Source organism: Tachyglossus aculeatus, chromosome 8, assembly GCF_015852505.1.
Source record: "Tachyglossus aculeatus isolate mTacAcu1 chromosome 8, mTacAcu1.pri, whole genome shotgun sequence".
Classification (NCBI taxonomy): domain Eukaryota; kingdom Metazoa; phylum Chordata; class Mammalia; order Monotremata; family Tachyglossidae; genus Tachyglossus; species Tachyglossus aculeatus.
The window spans coordinates 38,466,022-38,489,876 of NC_052073.1; the positions used below are offsets into that span (position 1 = coordinate 38,466,022).

Genomic DNA, 23,855 nt, shown 5'->3' on the forward strand with positions numbered 1-23,855 from the left:
CTGGCGGGCTCCGGCTCCTCCTCCTCCTCCTCCTCCTCTTCCTCCCGCCGTCTTGGTCCCGGCCGGAGCCACGGCCCGGAATCCCCGGGCCCACGGCGGGAGGCCCCGCAGCCACCCCAGCGCCGCCGCCGACAACGCCGCCATGGCGGGCCGCGGGGGGGCGCCGCGCGGACGGAGAGAGGACGGGCGGGCGGACGGACGGACGGGCAGGGGAGAAGGGGCCGCTCTAGCCCGCGCGGGCGGCGCTCTCTGGTTCCGCCCGAAGCCCCGCCCACTTCCGGCGGGAGGAGCCTGAGGAGAAGCGCGACGACGCCTGACGGTGGGTCTCCCGCTCCGTCCTTCGCTCCGTCCGTCAGGGCTGTGTACTGAGCGCCCCGCTCCCTCCCCTCCCCCCTCCTTCGTCTCCTTTGCTTTTATCCTGTTTTGTACTTGTGGAGCGCCGACTGTGTGCGGGGCACTGTACTGAGCGCTTGGGAAAGCACCATTCAGTCATTCAGTCAGTGGTGTTGAGCGCCGACTGTGTGCGGAGCACTGTATTAAGCGCTTGGGAAAGCACCATTTAGTCAGTGGTATTTAGGGAGCGCCGACTGTGTGCGGGACACTGTACTAAACGCTTGGAAAGCACCATTCAGTCATTCAGTGGTATTTACGGAGCGCCGACTGTGTGCAGGGCACTGTACTAAGCGCTTGGGAAAGCACCATTCATTCATTCATTTAGTCGGTGGTATTTGTGGAGCGCCGACTGTGTGCGGGGCACTGTACTAAGCGCTTGGGAACCACCTTTCATTCATTCACTGGTATATATGGACCGCTGGCTGCAGAGCGCTGTACTAAGCGCTTGGGAACCACCATTCGTTCATTCATCCATTCAGTGGTATTTACGGAGCGCTGACTGTGTGTGGGGGACTGTACTAAGCGCTTGGGAAAGCACCATTCATTCAATCAGTGGTATATATGGAGCGCTGACAGTGTGCGGAGCACTGTACTAAGCGCTTGGGAAAGCACCATTCATTCACTCAGTGGTATTTACGGAGCGCCGACTGTGTGCGGAGCACTGCACTAAGCGCTTGGGAAAGCACCATTCATTCATTCAGTGGTATTTGCGGAGCGCTGACTGTGTGCAGAGCACTGCACTAAGCGCTTGGGAAAGCACCATTCAGTCATTCATTCATTCAGTGGTATTGAGGGAGAGCTCACTGTGTGCGGAGCACTGCACTAAGCGCTTGGGAAAGCACCATTCAGTCATTCAGTGGTATTTACGGAGCGCTGACTGTGTGCAGGGCACTGTACTAAGCGCTTGGGAAAGCACCATTCATTCATTCACTCAGTGGTATTTATGGAGAGCCGACTGTGTGCGGAGCACTGTACTAAGCGCTTGGGAAAGCACCATTCACTCATTCAGTAGTATTTATGGAGCGCCGACTGTGTGCGGAGCACTGTACTAAGCGCTTGGGAAAGCACCATTCATTCATTCACTCAGTGGTATTTATGGAGAGCCGACTGTGTGCGGAGCACTGCACTAAGCGCTTGGGAAAGCACCATTCATTCATTCAGTGGTATTTATAGAGCGCTGTGTGCAGAGCACTGCACTAAGCGCTTGGGAAAGCACCATTCATTCATTCATTCACTCAGTGGTATTTGCGGAGCGCTGACTGTGTGCGGGGGACTGTACTAAGCGCTTGGGAAAGCACCATTCATTCATTCACTCAGTGGTATTTACGGAGCGCCGACAGTGTGCGGGGCACTGCACTGAGCGCTTGGGAAAGCACCATTCATTCATTCAGTGGTATTTGCGGAGCGCTGACTGTGTGCAGAGCACTGCACTAAGCGCTTGGGAAAGCACCATTCAGTCATTCATTCATTCAGTGGTATTTATGGAGCGCTGACTGTGTGCGGAGCACTGTACTAAGCGCTTGGGAAAGCATCATTCACTCATTCAGTGGTATTTACGGAGCGCCGACTGTGTGCGGAGCACTGGACTAAGCGCTTGGGAAAGCACCATTCATTCATTCAGTGGTATTTGCGGAGCGCTGACTGTGTGCAGAGCACTGCACTAAGCGCTTGGGAAAGCACCATTCATTCATTCATTCACTCAGTGGTATTTGCGGAGCGCTGACTGTGTGCGGGGGACTGTACTAAGCGCTTGGGAAAGCACCATTCATTCATTCATTCAGTGGTATTTACGGAGCGCCGACAGTGTGCGGGGCACTGCACTGAGCGCTTGGGAAAGCACCATTCATTCATTCAGTGGTATTTGCGGAGCGCTGACTGTGTGCAGAGCACTGCACTAAGCGCTTGGGAAAGCACCATTCAGTCATTCATTCATTCAGTGGTATTTATGGAGCGCTGACTGTGTGCGGAGCACTGTACTAAGCGCTTGGGAAAGCATCATTCACTCATTCAGTGGTATTTACGGAGCGCCGACTGTGTGCGGAGCACTGGACTAAGCGCTTGGGAAAGCACCATTCATTCATTCATTCAGTGGTATTTAGGGAGCGCTGACAGTGTGCGGAGCACTGCACTAAGCGCTTGGGAAAGCACCATTCATTCATTCACTCAGTGGTATTTACGGAGCGCTGACTGTGTGCGGAGGACTGCACTAAGCGCTTGGGAAAGCACCATTCATTCATTCAGTGGTATTTATGGACAGTGTGCGGGGGACTGCACTAAGCGCTTGGGAAAGCACCATTCATTCATTCAGTGGTATTTATGGACAGTGTGCGAGCACTGCACTAAGCGCTTGGAAAGCACCATTCTGTCATTCATTCATTCGGTGGTATTTACGGAGCGCCGACTGTGTGCGGGGCACTGCACTAAGCGCTTGGGAAAGCCCCATTCAGTCATTCAGTCATTCAGTGGTATTTATAGAGCGCTGTGTGGAGGACTGCACTAAGCGCTTGGAAAGCACCATTCATTCATTCATTCAGTGGTATTTACGGAGCGCTGACTGTGTGCGGGGCACTGTACTAAGCGCTTGGGAAAGCACCATTCAGCCATTCATTCATTCAGTGGTATTTACGGAGCGCTGACTGTTTGCGGGGGACTGTACTAAGCGCTTAGGAAAGCACCATTCATTCATTCATTCATTCACTCAGTGGTATTTAGGGAGCGCTGACTGTGTGCGGGGCACTGCACTAAGCGCTTGGGAACCACCATTCATTCATTCATTCGGTGGTATTTATGGAGCGCCGACTGTGTGCGGGGCACTGCACTAAGTGCTTGGGAAAGCACCATTCATTCATTTATTCGGTGGTATTTCTGGAGCGCCCACTGTGTGCAGAGCACTGCACTAAGCGCTTGGGAAAGCACCATTCATTCATTCAGTGGTATTTACGGAGCGCCGACTGTGTGTGGGGCACTGCACTAAGCGCTTGGGAACCACCGTTCATTCATTCATACAATGGTATATATGGAGCGCTGACTGCGGAGCACTGTACTAAGCGCTTGGGAAAGCACCAGTCAGTCATTCATTCGGTGGTATTTACGGAGCGCCGACTGTGTGCGGGGCACTGCACTAAGCGCTTGGGAAAGCACCATTCATTCATTCATTCATTCAGTGGTATTTACGGAGCGCTGACTGTTTGCGGGGGACTGTACTAAGCGCTTGGGAAAGCACCATTCAGTCATTCAGTGGTATTTATAGAGCGCTGTGTGGAGGACTGCACTAAGCGCTTGGGAAAGCACCATTCATTCATTCATTCACTCAGTGGTATTTGCGGAGCGCTGACTGTGTGCGGGGGACTGTACTAAGCGCTTGGGAAAGCACCATTCATTCATTCATTCACTCAGTGGTATTTACGGAGCGCTGACTGTGTGCGGGGGACTGTACTAAGCGCTTGGGAAAGCACCATTCATTCATTCACTCAGTGGTATTTACGGAGCGCCGACAGTGTGCGGGGCACTGCACTGAGCGCTTGGGAAAGCACCATTCATTCATTCAGTGGTATTTGCGGAGCGCTGACTGTGTGCAGAGCACTGCACTAAGCGCTTGGGAAAGCACCATTCAGTCATTCATTCATTCAGTGGTATTTATGGAGCGCTGACTGTGTGCGGAGCACTGTACTAAGCGCTTGGGAAAGCATCATTCACTCATTCAGTGGTATTTACGGAGCGCCGACTGTGTGCGGAGCACTGGACTAAGCGCTTGGGAAAGCACCATTCATTCATTCATTCAGTGGTATTTACGGAGTGCTGACAGTGTGCGGAGCACTGCACTAAGCGCTTGGGAAAGCACCATTCGTTCATTCAGTGGTATTTATAGAGCGCTGTGTGGAGGACTGCACTAAGCGCTTGGGAAAGCACCATTCATTCACTCATTCATTCAGTGGTATTTAGGGAGCGCTGACAGTGTGCGGAGCACTGCACTAAGCGCTTGGGAAAGCACCATTCATTCATTCACTCAGTGGTATTTACGGAGCGCTGACTGTGTGCGGAGGACTGCACTAAGCGCTTGGGAAAGCACCATTCATTCATTCAGTGGTATTTATGGACAGTGTGCGGAGCACTGCACTAAGCGCTTGGAAAGCCCCATTCAGTCATTCATTCATTCAGTGGTATTTACGGAGCGCTGACTGTGTGCGGAGGACTGCACTAAGCGCTTGGGAAAGCACCATTCAGTCATTCAGTGGTATTTACGGAGCGCTGACTGTGCGGGGGACTGCACTAAGCGCCTGGGAAAGCACCATTCATTCATTCAGTGGTATTTACGGAGCGCTGACTGTGTGCGGAGCACTGCACTAAGCGCTTGGGAAAGCACCATTCAGTCATTCATTCACTCAGTGGTATTTACGGAGCGCTGACTGTGTGCGGGGGACTGTACTAAGCGCTTGGGAAAGCACCATTCAGTCATTCAGTGGTATTTATGGAGCGCTGACTGTGTATGGAGCACTGCACTAAGCGCTTGGGAAAGCACCATTCATTCATTCAGTGGTATTTATGGAGCGCTGTGTGCGGAGCACTGTACTAAGCGCTTGGGAAAGCACCATTCAGTCAGTCAGTGGTATTGAGGGAGAGCTCACTGTGTGCGGAGCACTGCACTAAGCGCTTGGGAAAGCACCATTCAGTCATTCAGTGGTATTTATGGAGCGCTGACTGTGTGCGGAGCACTGTACTAAGCGCTTGGGAAAGCACCATTCATTCATTCATTCGGTGGTATTTATGGAGCGCCGACTGTGTGCGGGGCACCGCACTAAGCGCCTGGGAAAGCACCATTCATTCATTTATTCGGTGGTATTTATGGAGCGCCGACTGTGTGCAGGGCACTGTACTAAGCGCTTGGAAAGCACCATTCAGTCATTCAATAGTATTTATGGAACCCCGACTGTGTGCAGGGCACTGTACTAAGCGCTTGGGAAAGCGCCGTTCATTCATTCATTCAGTGGTATTTACGGAGCGCTGACTGTGTGCGGGGGGCTGCACTAAGCGCTTGGGAAAGCACCATTCAGTCATTCATTCGGTGGTATTTATGGAGTGCAGACTGTGTGCAAGGCACTGCACTAAGCGCTTGGGAACCACCATTCATTCATTCATTCAATGGTATATATGGACTGCTGACTGCGGAGCACTGTACTAAGCGCTTGGGAACCACCATTCATTCATTCATTCAGTGGTATTTATGGAGCGCTGACAGCGGGGGACTGTACTAAGCGCTTGGGAAAGCACCATTCATTCATTCATTCACTCAGTGGTATTTACGGAGCGCTGACTGTGTGCGGGGGACTGCACTAAGCGCTTGGGAAAGCACCATTCATTCATTCAGTGGTATTTACGGAGCGCTGACTGTGTGCGGGGGACTGCACTAAGCGCTTGGGAAAGCACCATTCATTCATTCAGTGGTATTTATGGAGCGCTGACTGTGTGCGGAGCACTGCACTAAGCGCTTGGGGAAGTACTACTCATTCATTCACTCAGTGGTATTTACGGAGCACTGCACTAAGCGCTTGGAAAACAATTCATTCATTCAGTTGTATTTACTGTGTGCAAAGCCCTGGACTAAGCGCTTAATAAGCACCATTCATTCATTCAAGCGTATTTATGGAGCGCCGTGTGCGGAGCACTGCACTAAGCGCTTGGGAAAGCACCATTCATTCATTCCGTGGTATTTACGGAGCGCTGACTGTGTGTGGAGGACTGCACTAAGCGCTTGGAAAGCATCATTCATTCATTCGGCGGTATTTATGGAGCGCTGACTGTGTGCGGACTGCACTAAGCGCTTGGAAAGCACCATTCATTCATTCATTCCTTCAGTGGTATTTATGGAGCGCTGACTGTGTGCAGAGCACTGCACTAAGCGCTTGGGAAAGCACCGTTCAGTCATTCATTCATTCAGTGGTATTTATGGAGCGCTGACTGTGTGCGGAGCACTGCACTAAGCGCTTGGGAAAGTACTATTCATTCATTCACTCAATGGTATTTATGGAGCGCTGACTGCGGGGCAGTGGACTAAGCGCTCGCAAAGCGCAATTCATTCACTCAGTGGTATTTATGGAGCGCTGACTGTGTGCGGAGCACTGCACTAAGCGCTTGGAAAACACCATTCATTCACTCAGTGGTATTTATGGAGCGCTTTCAGTGTGCAAAGCCCTGGACTAAGCGCTTGGTAAGCACCATTCATTCATTCATTCAAGCGTATTTATGGAGCGCTGACTGTGTGCAGAGCACTGCACTAAGCGCTTGGAAAGCACCATTCACGCATTCACTCAGTGGTATTTATGGAGCGCTTTCTGTGTGCAAAGCCCTGGACTAAGCGCTTGGAAAGCACTATTCATTCATTCATTCAAGCGTATTTATTGAGCGCCCACTGTGTGCTGAGCACTGGACTAAACGCTTGGGAAAGCACCATTCATTCATTCAGTGGTATTTGCGGAGCGCTGACTGTGTGCGGAGCCCTGGGCTAAGCGCTTTGGAAAGCACCATTCATTCAAGTGTATTTATTGAGCACTTACTATTCATTCATTCAGTCGTATTTATTGAGCGCTTACTGTGTGCAGAGCACTGTACTAAGCGCCTGGGACTTACTACGTGCAGAGCACTGGACTAAGGGCTTGGGAAAGCACAATTTGGCAACAGAGAGAGACGGTCCCTACCCAACAAAGTTCGTTAAGCGCTTACTACATGCCAGGCAGTGTACTAGGCGAAGCAGCGTGGCTCAGTGGAAAGAGCCCGGGCTTGGGAGTCAGAGGCCGTGGGTTCTAATCCTGCCTGCGCCACTTGTCAGCTGGGTGACTTCGGGCTAGTCACTTCACTTCTCTGGGCCTCAGTGACCTCATCTGGAAAATGGGGATGAAGACTGTGAGCCCCACGGAGGACAGCCCGATGACCTTGTATCTCCCCCAGCGCTTAGAACAGTGCTTGGCACATAGTAAGTGCTTAACAAATGCCAACATTATTAACAAATACCGTCATTATTAGTAGTAATAAGCGCTGGGATAGAGACAATGATGTGCATTTAGCTTTAATTCTATTTGTTCTGACGACTCGACACCCGTCCACGTGTTTTGTTTCGCTGTCCGTCTCCCCCTTCTAATCAATCAATCAATCGTATTTATTGAGCGCTTACTGTGTGCAGAGCACTGTACTAAGCGCTCAAGACCGCCAAGCTTCTAGACCGTGAGCCCGTTGTCGGGTAGGGACCGTCTCTAGATGTCGCCGACTTGGACTTCCCAAGCGCTTAATACAGTGCTCTGCACACAGTAAGCGCTCAATAAATACGAATGAATGAATGAATAACGGTAATGGTAGTGAGGATCTCAAGGCACTTATGTGCCGAGTGAATGCAGAAGTAGATAAAAGGTAATCAGGCAGGGCACAGTCTCCGTCCCGTCCAGGGCTCGCAATCTAAGGAGGAGGGAGGGCGGCTGTTTAATCTTCATTTTCCAGATGAGAAAGGGAAGTGACCTTCCCAAGGTCACCCGGCGGGCGGAGCTGGGGTTAGAACAGTGCTTTGCACGTAATAATAATACTAATAATAATAATAGAAAGGGAAGTGACCTTCCCAAGGTCACCCAGCGGGCGGAGCTGGGGTTAGAACAGTGCTTTGCACGTAATAATAATAGTAATAATGATGATAATAGAAAGGGAAGTGACCTTCCCAAGGTCACCCGGCGGGCGGAGCTGGGGTTAGAACAGTGCTTTGCACGTAGTAATAATAATAATAATAATAGAAAGGGAAGTGACCTTCCCAAGGTCACCCAACGGGCAGAGCTGGGGTTAGAACAGTGCTTTGCACATAATAATACTAATAATAATAATAATAATAATAGAAAGGGAAGTGACCTTCCCAAGGTCACTCAGCGGGCAGAGCTGGGGTTAGAACAGCGCTTTGCACATAATAATAATAATGATAATAATAATGATAGAAAGGGAAGTGACCTTCCCAAGGTCACCCAGTGGTTGGAGCTGGGGTTAGAACAGTGCTTTGCACATAATAATAATAGTAATAATAATAATAATAATAGAAAGGAAAGTGACCTTCTCAAGGTCACCCAGTGGGCGGAGCTGGGGTTAGAACAGTGCTTTGCACGTAATGATAATAATAATAGAAAGGGAAGTGACCTTCCCAAGGTCACCCAGTGGGCGGAGCTGGGGTTAGAACAGTGCTTTGCACAGAATAATAATGATAATAATAGTAATAATAATAGAAAGGGAAGTGACCTTCCCAAGGTCACCCAGTGGGCGGAGCTGGGGTTAGAACAGTGCTTTGCACAGAATAATAATAATAATAATAGAAAGGGAAGTGACCTTCCCAAGGTCACCCAGTGGGTGGAGCTGGGGTTGTATTGGACTCTCCCAAGAGGTCAATTCAGTGCTCTGCACAAATTAAGCGCTCAATAAATCCCACTGATTAATTGAGCCCCATCCGCTGCTCCCGACGGGATCCCCCGTCAGCAAGGCCGGCTGACTTCTTTGGGGTGGGGATGATTTGGGTGCGTTCGGGAGAGCGGTTGGTCAGCCAGTGGTATTTATTGAGTGCTCACAATGTGCAGAGCGCTGTACTGAGCGCACAGTCTTAATCCCCATTTGACAGATGAGGTAACTGAGGCCCAGAGAAGTTAACCGACTTGCCCAAGATCACACAGCAGACGTGTGGTGGAGTCGGGATTCGAACCCATGATGCCACCCCCCCAAAAAAAAACAAACTACGATTGAATGGATGACTGGAACACCACAGTGCCTCTATATGTTGCCAACTTCATCATCATCATCAATCGTATTTATTGAGCGCTTACTATGTGCAGAGCACTGTACTGAGCGCTTGGGAAGTGCAAATTGGCAACATCCAGAGACAGTCCCTACCCAACAGTGGGCTCACAGTCTAGGAGGGGGAGACAGAGAACAAAACCAAACATACTAACAAAATAAAATAAATAGAATAGATAGGTACAAGATAAATAGAGTAATAAATATGTACAAACATATATCCAGGTGCTGTGGGGAAGGGAAGGAGGTAAGATGGGGGGATGGAGAGGGGGACGAGGGGGAAAGGAAGGAAGGGGCTCAGTCTGGGAAGGCCTCCTGGAGGAGGATCAATTGGATATAGTCCCTGTCCCACTTGGATTGAGTCCAGTGCTCTGCACACAGTAAGCGCTCAATAAATACGATCGATTGATTGATCGACAACCCCATCACCTTGTAACCTCCCCAGCGCTCAGAACGGTGCTCTGCACCTAGTGAGTGCTTAATAAATGCCATCCAAAAAAAAAAAACTACGATTGAATGGATGACTTAAACACACCACAGTGTGAGCCCACTGTTGGGTAGGGACTATATGTCTCTCTATGTTGCCAATTTGTACTTCCCAAGCGCTTAGTCCAGTGCTCTGCACACAGTAAGCGCTCGATAAATACGACTGATGATGATGCCTCTATATGTTGCCAACTTGGACTGAGTCCAGTGGTCTGCACACAGTAAGCGCTCAATAAATACGATCGATTGATTGATCGACAACCCCATCACCTTGTAACCTCCCCAGCGCTCAGAACGGTGCTCTGCACCGAGTGAGCGCTTAATAAAGGCCATCCAAAAAAAAAAAAAACTACGATTGAATGGATGACTTAAACACACCACAGTGTGAGCCCACTGTTGGGTAGGGACTATATGTTTCTATATGTTGCCAATTTGTACTTCCCAAGCGCTTAGTCCAGTGCTCTGCACACAGTAAGCGCTCGATAAATACGACTGATGATGATGCCTGTATATGTTGCCAACTTGGACTGAGTCCAGTGGTCTGCACACAGTAAGCGCTCAATAAATACGATCGATTGATTGATCGACAACCCCATCACCTTGTAACCTCCCCAGCGCTCAGAACGGTGCTCTGCACCGAGTGAGCGCTTAATAAAGGCCATCCAAAAAAAAAAAAACTACGATTGAATGGATGACTTAAACACACCACAGTGTGAGCCCACTGTTGGGTAGGGACTATATGTCTCTATATGTTGCCAATTTGTACTTCCCAAGCGCTTAGTCCAGTGCTGTGCACACAGTAAGCGCTCGATAAATACGACTGATGATGATGCCTCTATATGTTGCCAACTTGGACTGAGTCCAGTGGTCTGCACACAGTAAGCGCTCAATAAATACGATCGATTGATTGATTGACAACCCCATCACCTTGTAAGCTCCCCAGCGCTCAGAACGGTGCTCTGCACCGAGTGAGCGCTTAATAAAGGCCATCCAAAAAAAAAAAAAAACTACGATTGAATGGATGACTTAAACACACCACAGTGTGAGCCCACTGTTGGGTAGGGACTATATGTCTCTATATGTTGCCAATTTGTACTTCCCAAGCGCTTAGTCCAGTGCTGTGCACACAGTAAGCGCTCGATAAATACGACTGATGATGGTGCCTGTATATGTTGCCAACTTGGACTGAGTCCAGTGGTCTGCACACAGTAAGCGCTCGATAAATACGATCGATTGATTGATCGACAACCCCATCACCTTGTAACCTCCCCAGCGCTCAGAACGGTGCTCTGCACCGAGTGAGCGCTTAATCAATGCCATCCAAAAAAAAAAACTACGATTGAACGGATGACTTAAACACACCACAGTGTGAGCCCACTGTTGGGTAGGGACTATATGTTTCTATATGTTGCCAATTTGTACTTCCCAAGCGCTTAGTCCAGTGCTCTGCACACAGTAAGCGCTCGATAAATACGACTGATGATGATGCCTCTATATGTTGCCAACTTGGACTGAGTCCAGTGGTCTGCACACAGTAAGCGCTCAGTAAATACGATCGATTGATTGATCGACAACCCCATCACCTTGTAACCTCCCCAGCGCTCAGAACGGTGCTCTGCACCGAGTGAGCGCTTAATCAATGCCATCCAAAAAAAAAAAACTACGATTGAATGGATGACTTAAACACACCACAGTGTGAGCCCACTGTTGGGTAGGGATTATATGTCTCTATATGTTGCCAATTTGTACTTCCCAAGCGCTTAGTCCAGTGCTCTGCACACAGTAAGCGCTCGATAAATACGACTGATGATGATGCCTCTATATGTTGCCAACTTGGGCTGAGTCCAGTGGTCTGCACACAGTAAGCGCTCAATAAATACGATCGATTGATTGATCGACAACCCCATCACCTTGTAACCTCCCCAGCGCTCAGAACGGTGCTCTGCACCTAGTAAGCGCTTAATAAATGCCATCCAAAAAAAAAAAAAAACTACGATTGAATGGATGACTTAAACACACCACAGTGTGAGCCCACTGTTGGGTAGGGACTATATGTTTCTATATGTTGCCAATTTGTACTTCCCAAGCGCTTAGTCCAGTGCTCTGCACACAGTAAGCGCTCGATAAATACGACTGATGATGATGCCTCTATATGTTGCCAACTTGGACTGAGTCCAGTGGTCTGCACACAGTAAGCGCTCAATAAATACGATCGATTGATTGATCGACAACCCCATCACCTTGTAACCTCCCCAGCGCTCAGAACGGTGCTCTGCACCGAGTGAGCGCTTAATCAATGCCATCCAAAAAAAAAAAAAACTACGATTGAACGGATGACTTAAACACACCACAGTGTGAGCCCACTGTTGGGTAGGGACTATATGTCTCTATATGTTGCCAATTTGTACTTCCCAAGCGCTTAGTCCAGTGCTCTGCACACAGTAAGCGCTCGATAAATACGACTGATGATGATGCCTGTATATGTTGCCAACTTGGACTGAGTCCAGTGGTCTGCACACAGTAAGCGCTCAGTAAATACGATCGATTGATTGATTGATTGATTGACCAGGTCCAAGGAGGGCGCGGGAGAGGCCCGCCCGCCCGCCCGCCATGTCCGACGGGCCCCGCTTCTCGTTCGGGGTGATCGCGGACGTCCAGTACGCCGACCTGGAGGACGGCTCCAACTTCCTGGGGACGCGGCGGCGCTACTACCGGGCCAGCCTGGGCCTGCTGCGGGGGGGCGGTGGCGGCGTGGCGGGCGGCGCCCCGGCCCCCGCGCTTCGTCCTGCAGCTGGGCGACGCCATCGACGGGGCCAACGCCGGCCGGCGGGCCGCGGGGCCGGCCCTGGCGCGCGTCCTGGCCGAGTTCCTCCCGCTGGGCGCCCCCGTCCACCACAGCTGGGGCAACCACGACCTCTACAACTTCAGCCGGGCCCAGCTGGCCCGCTCCGCGCTGGACACCCGCCGGCTGGGCGACCCCCGGCCCGCGGCCCCGGACGGCCTCCACGCCTACCACTTCGCCCCGCTGCCGGGCTTCCGCTTCGTCCTCCTGGACGCCTACGATCTGAGCGTCCTGGGCAGGGACCCGGCCTGCCCCAGGTACCGGGAGGCCCTGCGCCTCTTGACGGAGAAGAACCCCAACGCCGACCTCAACAGCCCCCGAGGTGAGCCCCGCCGGGCCGCGGAGCAGCCCGTCCCATCCGGGTGGAGAAGCAGCGTGGCTCAGCGGGAAGAGCGCGGGCTCTGGAGTCAGAGGTCATGGGTTCGAATCCCAGCGGCGTGACCTTGGGCGAGGCACTTCTCTGAGCCTCAGTGACCTCGTCTGGAAAATGGGGATGAAGACTGTGAGCCCCACGGGGGACAACCTGATCACTTTGTACCCCCCGGCGCTTAGAACGGTGCTTTGCGCGTAGTAAGCGCTTAACGAATGCCAACATTATTATTATTATCAATCAATCAATCAATCAATCGTATTTATTGAGCGCTTACTATGTGCAGAGCACTGTACTAAGCGCTTGGGAAGTACAAATTGGCAACACATAGAGACAGTCCCTACCCAACAGTGGGCTCACAGTCTTATCCGGTCCCCACTGGCCGTTATTACGATTATTACTATATTGGCAGAATAATAATAATAATGATGGCGTTTAGTGAGCGCTTACTATGTGCACTTGCTACTAAGAATAACGGTAATAGTAATGGTGGCGTTTAGTAAGCGCTTACTGTGTGCGCTTACTACTAATAATAATGGCAATAGTAATGGTGGCGTTTAGTGAGCGCTTACTAATAATAATGGTAATAGTAATGATGGCGTTTAGTAAGCGCTTACTGTGTGCGCTTACTACTAATAATAATGGTAAGAGTAATGATGGCGTTTAGTGTACGCTTACTACTAAGAATAATGATAATAGTAATGATGGCGTTTAGTGTGCGCTTACTATGTGCGCCTACTACGAAGAATAATGGTAATAGGAATGATGGCGTTTAGTGAGCGCTTACTGTGTGCGCTTGCTACTAATAATAATGGTAATAGTAATGGTGGCGTTTAGTGTGCTTACTACTAATAATGTAATAATAATGACGGCGTTTAGTAAGCGCTTACTACGTGCACTTACTACTAATAATAGTAATAGTGATGATGGCGTTTAGTAAGCGCTTACTATGTGCGCTTGCTACTAAGAATAATGGTAATAGGAATGGTGGCGTTTAGTAAGCGCTTACTGTGTGCGCTTACTACTAAGAATAATGGTAATAGTAATGGTGGCGTTTAGTAAGCGCTTACTACTAATAATAATGGTAATAGTAATGATGGCGTTTAGTAAGCGCTTACTGTGTGCGCTTGCTACTAAGAATAATGGTAATAGTAATGATGGCGTTTAGTAAGCGCTTACTGTGTGCACTTACTACTAAGAATAATGGTAATAGCAATGATGGCGTTTAGTAAGCGCTTACTATGTGCGCTTACTACTAAGAATAATGGCAATAGTAATGGTGGCGTTGAGTGAGCGCTTACTAATAATAATGGCAATAGTAATGATGGTGTTTAAGCGCTTACTATGTGCGCTTGCTACTAAGAATAATGGTAATAGTAATGATGGCGTTTAGTGTGCGCTTACTAATAATAATGGTAATAGTGATGATGGCGTTTAGTAAGCGCTTACTATGTGCGCTTGCTACGGAGAATAATGGTAATAGTAATGATGGCGTTTAGTAAGCGCTCACTCTGTGCACTTGCTACTGAGAATAATGGTAATAGTAATGATGGCGTTTAGTGTGCGCTTACTACTACTAATAATGGTAATAGTAATGATGGCGTTTAGTAAGCGCTTACTGTGTGCACTTACTACTAAGAATAACGGTAATAGTAATGATGGTGTTTAGTAAGCGCTTACTATGTGCGCTTGCTACTAATAATAATGGTAAGAGTAATGATGGCGTTTAGTGAGCGCTCACCATGTGCGCTTGCTACTAAGAATAATGGTAATAGTAATGATGGCGTTTAGTAAGCGCTTACTATGTGAGCTTACTACTAAGAATAATGGTGATAGTAATGGTGGCGTTTAGTGTGCGCTTTCTAATAATAATTGTAATAGTAATGATGGCATTTAGTAAGCGCTTACTACGTGCGCTTGCTACTAAGAATAATGGTAATGGGAATGGTGGCGTTTAGTGTGTGCTTACTACGAATAATAATGGTAATAGTAATGATGGCGTTTAGTAAGCACTTAGTATGTGCGCCTACTACTAATAATAATGGTAATAGTAATGATGGCGTTTAGTAAGCGCTTACTATGTGCGCCTACTACTAAGAATAATGGTAATAGGAATGGTGGCGTTTAGTAAGCGCTTACTATGTGCGCTTACTACTAATAATAATGGTAATAGTAATGGTGGCGTTTAGTGTGCGCTTACTATGTGCGCCTACTACTAAGAATAATGGTAATAGTAATGATGGCGTTTAGTGTGCGCTTACTACGTGCGCCTGCTACTAAGAATAATGGTAATAGTAATGATGGCATTTAGTGAGCGCTTACTGTGTGCGCTTGCTACTAAGAATAATGGGCTCTATGTGCTACGCCACACTGCTTCTCCCCAGTAGTAGTAATAATAATAATAATAATAATGACTATGGCATTTGTTAAGCGCTTACTATGTGCAAAGCACTGTTCTAAGCGCTGGAGTAATGGCATTTGTTAAGCGCTTAGTATGCGTGAAGCACTGTTCTAAGCGCTGGGGGGGGATACAGGGTGATCACATTATCCCACGTGGGGCTCTCAGTCTTCATCCCCATTTTCCAGATGAGGTCACTGAGGCCCAGAGAAGTGAAGTGACTCGCCCAAAGTCACACAGCTGACAAACGGCGGAGCCGGGATTCGAACCCATGACCTCTGACTCCTAAGCCCGGGCTCTTTCCACTGAGCCACGCTGCTTCTCTAGTAGTAGCTTTAGTTACCAGTAGTAGTTATGAGTAATGATGAGGAGAATGATAAAACTAATTCATTCAGTCAGTAGTATTTATTGAGCGCTTACTGTGTGCAGAGCACTGTACTAAGCGCTTGGGAAGTCCAAGTTGGCAACATATAGAGACGGTCTCTACCCGACAACGGGCTCACAGTCTAAAAGGGGGAGACGGGCAACAAAACAAACCAGTGGTGGTTGTTAAGGGCTGTTATCCAGTGCTTAGAACAGTGCCCAGCGCTTAGAACAGTGCTTTGCACATAGTAAGCGCTTAATAAATGCTATTATTATTATTATTATTATTATTATTATTATTATTATGTGCCCAGCATCATATTAAGTGTGGGGGTAGCTAGAAGATGGGTAGGGACTGTCGCTATATGTTGCCAGCTTGTACTTCCCAAGCGCTTAGTACAGTGCTTTGCATGCCGTAAGTGCTCAATAAATACGATTGAATGAATAATCAGCACAGACAGGCCCAAGTGGGGCTCACAGTTTAGAGAGTAGGCTTTAATCCCCATTGTACAGATGGGGAAACTGAGGCCCAGTGAAGTGACTTACCCAAGGTCGCCCGGCAGAGACGCGGCCGAGCTGGGATTCGCAACCAGGTCCCCTAACTCTCCCGCTTCTGCTTGAAGAGCTTAGTACAGTGCTCCGCACACAGTAAGCGCTTAATAAATACGATTGGATCAATCAATCAATCAATCAGTCGTATTTATTGAGCGCCTACTGTGTGCAGAGCACTGTACTGAGCGCTTGGGAAGTCCAAGTTGGCAACACCTAGAGACAGTCCCTACCCAGCAGTGGGCTCCCAGTCTAAAAGATTGGATGAATGTCACTGTTTGTTGTATTGGCCTTTCCCAAGCGCTTAGTACAGTGCTGTGCACACGGTAAGCGCTTAATCAGTACGATTGGATGGATGCAGAGGTGGGCGGGCAACCCCTGGAGGGTCTCGAGGAGCGGGGAATCACGGACTGAACGTTTCCGCGGGAAAAGCGCTCAGCACAGTGCTCTGCACATAGTAAGCGCTCAATAAATACGATTGATGATGGAAACGACGCGGGCGGCAGGGGGAAGTCTGGCCCGGAGTCGGGAGAGACGGGAGGCCGGGAGGCCAACGAGGAGGCCGATGCCGTCGGCCAGGCGGGAGAGGAGAAGCGTTTGCGGGGCTTAATGGAAAGAGCCCGGCCTTGGGAGTCAGAGGTCGTGGGTTCTAATCCCGGCCTCGCCACCTGTCTGCAGTGTGACCTGGGGCAAGTCACTTCACTTCTCCGGGCCTTTTAGACTGTGAGCCCACTGTTGGGTAGGGACTGTCTCTATATGTTGCCAATTTGTACTTCCCAAGCGCTTAGTACGGTGCTCTGCACACAGTAAGCGCTCAGTAAGTACGATTGATGGTGATGATGATGGGCCTCAGTTCCCTCAGCTGTCAAATGGGGGTGAAGCCTGTGACCCCCTGTGGGACAACCTGATCACCCCGCATCTACCCCAGTGCTTAAAAGAGTGCTTGGCACGTAGTAAGCGCTTAACAAATACCATTATTATTAAGCACTTAGTACAGTGCTCTGCACACAGTAAGCACTCAATAAATACGATTGAATGAATGAATGAATGACAGGGACTGTGTCATCCCTCCCCATTCCCCCCGCCTTACCTCCTTCCCTTCCCCACAGCACCTGGATATATGTATATATGTTTGTACGGATTTATTAGTCTATTTATTGATTTATTTTACTTGTACATATCGATTCTATTTACTTTCTTTTGTTTATATGTTTGGTTTTGTTGTCTGTCTCCCCCTTCTAGACTGTGAGCCCGCTGTTGGGTAGGGACTGTCTCTCTATGTTCATTCATTCATTCAATCGTATTTATTGAGCGCTTACTATGTGCAAAGCACTGTTCTAAGCGCTGGGGGGATACAAGGGGATCAGGTTGTCCCACGTGGGGCTCACAGTCTTAATCCCCATTTTACAGATGAGGTAACTGAGGCCCAGAGAAGTGAAGTGACTTGCCCAAAGTCACACGGCTGACAATTGGCAGAGCCGGGATTTGAACCCATGACCTCTAGCTCCAAAGCCCGTGCTCTTTCCACTGAGCCACACCGCTTCTCTATGTTGCCAACTTGGACTTCCCAAGCGCTTAGTCCAGTGCTCTGCACACAGTAAGCGCTCAATAAATACGATTGAATGAATGAATGAATGACGGGGACTGCGTCATCCCTCCCCATTCCCCCCCCGCCTTACCTCCTTCCCTTCCCCACAGCACCTGGATATATGGATATATGTTTGTACGGATTTATTAGTCTATTTATTGATTTATTTTACTTGTACATATCGATTCTATTTATTTTATTTTGTTAACGTGTTTTGTTTTGTTCTAGCCTGTGAGCCCACTGTTGGGTAGGGACCGTCTCTCGATGTTGCCAACTTGGACTTCCCAAGCGCTTAGTCCAGTGCTCTGCACACAGTAAGCGCTCAATAAATACGATTGAATGAACGAATGAATGACGGGGACTGCGTCATCCCTCCCCATTCCCCCCCGCCTTACCTCCTTCCCTTCCCCACAGCACCTGGATATATGGATATATGTTTGTACGGATTTATTAGTCTATTTATTGATTTATTTTACTTGTACATATCGATTCTATTTATTTTATTTTGTTAACGTGTTTTGTTTTGTTCTAGCCTGTGAGCCCACTGTTGGGTAGGGACCGTCTCTCGATGTTGCCAACTTGGACTTCCCAAGCGCTTAGTACAGTGCTCTGCACACAGTAAGCGCTCAATAAATACGATTGAATGAACGAATGAATGACAGGGACTGTGTCATCCCTCCCCATCCCCCCCCGCCTTACCTCCTTCCCTTCCCCACAGCACCTGTATATATGTATATATGTTTGTACAGATTTATTACTCTATTTATTTTACTTGTACATATTTATTCTATTTATTTTATTTTGTTAATATGTTTGGTTTTGTTCTCTGTCTCCCCCTTCTAGACTGTGAGCCCGCTGTTGGGTAGGGACCGTCTCTCGATGTTGCCGACTTGGACTTCCCAAGCACTTAGTCCAGTGCTCTGCACACAGTAAGCGCTCAATAAATACGATTGATTGATTGATTGAGAGGAAAGGGCAGATTGCAGCGATGTTGTGAAGGTCGACCCGACGGGATTAGGCAACAGCTTGGGAAACCGAAGCCCAGTGAAGTGACTCGCCCAAGGTCACCCGGCCGGCTTTCGTTGCCGGAGTTCCTGCCCGCCCCGTCCCCGGGGCCTCCACCCCGACTTGTGAGAGGCAGCGTGGCTCAGTGGAAAGAGCCCGGGCTTGGGAGTCCGAGGTCATGGGTTCGAATCCCGGCTGCGCCGCTTCCCAGCTGCGTGACTTTGGGCAAGTCACTTCACTTCTCTAGTAAGCACTTAACAAATACCATCATTATTATGATTATTAGCGTGTATCCACCCCAGCACTTAGAGCAGTACTTGGCACATAGTAAGCGCGATTAAGACTGTGAGCCCCACGTGGGACAACCTCATTACCTTGTATCTACCCCCAGTGCTTAGAACAGTGCTCGGCACGTAGTAAGCGCTTAAATACCATCATTATTATGGTTATTAGCTTGTATCCCCCCCAGCGCTTAGAACAGTACTTGGCACATAGTAAGCGCTTAACACATACCATCATTATTATTATTATTTGCTTGTAACCTCCCCAGCGCTTAGAACAGTGCTCGGCACGTAGTAAGCGCTTAAATACCATCATTATTATGGTTATTAGCTTGTATCCCCCCCAGCGCTTAGAACAGTACTTGGCACATAGTAAGCGCTTAACACATACCATCATTATTATTATTATTTGCTTGTAACCTCCCCAGCGCTTAGAACAGTACTCGGCACATAGTAAGCGTTTAACACATACCGTCATTATTATTATTATTAGCTTATAACCTCCCCAGCGCTTAGAACAGTGCTTTGCACATAGTAAGCACTTAATAAATGCCATTATTATTTGGGCAAGTGACTTAACTTCTCTGTGCCTCAGTTCCCTCATCTGTAAAATGGAGATTAAGACTGTGAGCCCCACGTGGGACAACCTGATTACCTTGTATCTCCCCCAGCGCTTAGAGCAGTGCTTGGCACGTAGTAAGCGCTTAACAAATACCATCATTATTATTATTATTATTCTCTGGGCCTCAGTGACCTCATCTGGAAAATGGGGATTGAGATTGTTAACCCCACAGGGTTAACACTACGTGCTTTGCACATAGTAAGCACTTAATAAATGCCATTATTATTATTATTTGGGCAAGTGACTTAACTTCTCTGTGCCTCAGTTCCCTCATCTGTAAAATGGGGATTAAGACTGTGAGCCCCACGTGGGACAACCTGATTACCTTGTATCTCCCCCAGCGCTTAGAACAGTGCTTGGCACGTAGTAAGCGCTTAACAAATACCGTCATTATTATTATTATTCTCTGGGCCTCAGTGACCTTATCTGGAAAATGGGGATTGAGATTGTTAACCCCACGGGGGACAACCTGATCACCTTGTATTCCCCCCCCAGCGCTTAGGACAGTGCTTTACATATAGTAAGCGCTTAACAAATGCCATGATTATTATTATTATTATTATTATTATTATTATTATTTCAGGACTCCTCGAGCCCCAGTTCGTCCAGTTCAACGGAGGATTCAGTCAGGAGCAGCTGGCCTGGTTCGACCAAGTTCTGACTTTCTCGGACTCGAACGGAGAGAAGGTGGTGGTGGTGGGTAGGTTTCCGGGCTCGCGCGGGACTGACCACGGCCCCCCAAAACACCCCAGGACCCGGCCTTCGCACTCGCCCCCAGATCGGAGGAGTGGGGGGGAGGTCACCCCCGACGACTCCGTCCCGCCCAGTGTCCCCGGATCGTGTACTTCCCAAGCGCTTAGTCCAGTGCTCTGCACACAGTAAGCGCTCAATAAATACGATTGATGATGATGATCCCTCAGGACCCCGTTTTGTGCCCCCGTCTCCCCGGGCACACGCGGGACTGACCACGGCCCCCCAAAACACCCCGGGACCCGGCCTTCGCACTCGCCCCCAGATCGGAGGAGTCGGGGGGAGGTCACCCCCGACGACTCCGTCCCGCCCGGTGTCCCTGGATCGTGTACTTCCCAAGCGCTTAGTCCAGTGCTCTGCACACAGTAAGCGCTCAATAAATACGATTGATGGTGATGATCCCTCAGGACCCCGTTTTGTGCCCCCGTCTCCCCGGGCACACGCGGGACTGACCACGGCCCCCAAAACGCCCCGGGACCCGGCCTTCGCACTCGCCCCCAGATCGGAGGAGTCGGGGGGAGGTCACCCCCGACGGCTCCGTCCCGCCCGTTATCCCCGGATCGTGTACTTCCCGAGCGCTTAGTCCGGTGCTCTGCACACAGTAAGCGCTCAATAAATACGATTGATGATGATGATGATCCCTCAGGACCCCGTTTTGTGCCCCCGTCTCCCCGGGCACACGCGGGACTGACCACGGCCCCCCAAAACGCCCCGGGACCCGGCCTTCGCACTCGCCCCCAGATCGGAGGAGTCGGGGGGAGGTTACCCCCGACGGCTCCGTCCCGCCCGGTGTCCCTGGATCGTGTACTTCCCAAGCGCTTAGTCCAGTGCTCTGCACACAGTAAGCGCTCAATAAATACGATTGATGGTGATGATCCCTCAGGACCCCGTTTTGTGCCCCCGTCTCCCTGGGCACACGCGGGACTGACCACAGCTCCCCAAAACGCCCCGGGACCCGGCCTTCGCACTCACCCCCAGATTGGAGGAGTCGGGAGGAGGTCACCCCCGACGACTCCATCCCGCCCGTTGTCCCCGGATCGTGTACTTCCCAAGCGCTTAGTCCGGCGCTCTGCGCACAGTAAGCGCTCAATAAATACGATTGATGGTGATGATCCCTCAGGACCCCGTTTTGTGCCCCCGTCTCCCCGCGCACACGCGGGACTGACCACGGCTCCCCAAAACGCCCCGGGATCCGGACTTCGCACTTGCCCCCAGATCGGAGGAGTGGTGGGCTCCAACGGCTCCATCCCGCCCGGTGTCCCCCTCCCTCGGGATCCCTTCCCGTCCCCGGCTCCCAACATCCTCCCCTCCCTCCCCGCAGGTCACCTGCCCCTCCACCCCGACTCCTGCGACGGCGTCTGCCTGGCGTGGAACTACGCGGAGGCCCTGGCGGTCATCCACTCGCACGGGTGCGTGGTCTGCGTCCTGTCGGGCCACACGCACGACGGCGGGTACTGCGTGGACCCCCACGGGGTGCACCACGTCTCCGTGGAGGGCGTCATCGAGACGGCCCCCGACAGCCAGGCCTTCGGCTCGGTTCACGTGTACCCCGAAGAGATGGTGCTGGAGGGGCAGGGCCGGGTGACCAGCCGCAGGATGCCTTTCCCCGGGCGCTGACCCGCTCCTCCTCCGGCCCGGCCAGCGGCCCGGCGCTCCTTAGACCGGCGACGCGGAGCGGGATCATCCGGGGAAGGGTTCGGGAATCGGCGCGGCCGGAGGACGAGGCCGGAGTCAAGGGCTCGGCGCTGCGCGGAATTTATCCCGCGTGGCGAACTGAACTTCCCTTTCGGGCGGGATGGAATTAGGCCGTCATCTTGGATGTGGCCAATTGAACCTCCCATTCAGGCGGGATGGAATTAGGCCGTCATCTTGGATGTGGCCAATTGAACTTCTCATTCGGGCGGGATGGAATTAGTCCGTCATCTTGGATGTGGCCAATTGAACTTCTCATTCGGGCGGGATGGAATTAGTCCGTCATCTGGATGTGGCCAATTGAACTTCCCATTCCGGCAGGATGGAATTAGGCCGTCATCTTGGATGTGGCGAATTGAACTTCCCATTCGGGCGGGATGGAATTAGGCCGTCATCTTGGATGTGGCGAATTGAACTTCCCATTCGGGCGGGATGGAATTAGGCCGTCATCTTGGATGTGGCCAACTGAACTTCCCATTTGGGCGGAATAGAATTAGTTTGTCATTTTGGATGTGGCGAATTGAACTTCCCATTCGGGCGGGTTGGAATTAGTCCATCATCTTGGATGTGGCCAATTGAACTTCCCATTTGGGCGGGATAGAATTAGTTCGTCATTTTGGATGTGGCGAATTGAACTTCCCATTCAGGCGGGATAGAATTAGTCCGTCACTTTGGATACGGCGAATTGAACTTCCCATTCCGGCGGGTTGGAATTAGTCCGTCGTTTTGGATATGGCGAATTGAACTTCCCTTTTTGGCGGGATAGACTTAGTCCGTCATTTTGGATGTGGCCAATTGAACTTCCCATTTGGGCGGGATAGAATTAGTTCAACATTTTAGTTGTGGCGAATTGAACTTCCCATTCAGGCGGGTTGGAATTAGTCCGTCACTTTGGATATGGCGAATTGAACTTCCCTTTTGGGCGGGATAGAATTAGTCCGTCACTTTGGATGTGGCGAATTGAACTTCCCATTCGGGTGGGATAGAATTAGTCCGTCATTTTGGATGTGGCGAATTGAACTTCCCATTCGGGTGGGATAGAATTAGTCTGTCATTTTGGATGTGGCGAATTGAACTTCCCATTCGGGCGGGATAGAATTAGTCCGTCACTTTGGATACGGCGAATTGAACTTCCCTTTTGGGGCGGGCTAGAATTAGTCCGTCATTTTGGATGTGGCGAATTAAACTTCCCTTTGGGGCGGGATGGAATTAGTCCGTCATTTTGGATGTGGCGAATTGAACTTCCCATTCGGGTGGGATAGAATTAGTCCGTCATTTTGGATGTGGCGAATTGAACTTCCAATTCGGGCGGGATAGAATTAGTCCGTCATTTTGGATGTGGCGAATTGAACTTCCCATTCGGGCGGGATAGAATTAGTCCGTCACTTTGGATACGGCGAATTGAACTTCCCTTTTGGGGCGGGCTAGAATTAGTCCGTCATTTTGGATGTGGCGAATTAAACTTCCCTTTGGGGCGGGATGGAATTAGTCCGTCATTTTGGATGTGGCGAATTGAACTTCCCATTCGGGCGGGAGGGAATTCGTTTGTTATTTTGGATGTGGCGAATTGAACTTCCCCTTTCGGGAGGGATGGAATTATTTAGTCATCTTGGACGCGGAGAGCGGAACTTCCCTTTCGGGGGGAAGGCGATGATTGAATTATATCGGAGCTTCCCTATCGGGAGGGAATGTACGTAGGCATGCTTCACGT

The 23,855-nt window shown here is 50.0% G+C and overlaps 2 protein-coding genes across 2 annotated transcripts in view; one reads left to right on the forward strand and one right to left on the reverse strand.

Moving 5' to 3' along the window:
- The window catches only part of LOC119931634 (protein SCO1 homolog, mitochondrial), a 30,428-nt gene extending 30,208 nt beyond the window's left edge, over window positions 1-220 (reverse strand). The window contains exon 1 of the mRNA XM_038750458.1: window positions 1-220. Coding sequence (XP_038606386.1) covers window positions 1-144 — 144 coding nt within the window. The 5' untranslated portion in view covers window positions 145-220.
- Window positions 143-22,648, forward strand: ADPRM (ADP-ribose/CDP-alcohol diphosphatase, manganese dependent). Its single transcript, XM_038750075.1, is given in 5 exon segments — window positions 143-252; window positions 12,276-12,420; window positions 12,422-12,848; window positions 20,286-20,402; window positions 21,774-22,648. Coding segments are annotated over 5 exon segments (1,095 nt in total). The 3' UTR covers window positions 22,070-22,648.
- Window positions 22,649-23,855: the final 1,207 nt, after the last annotated feature.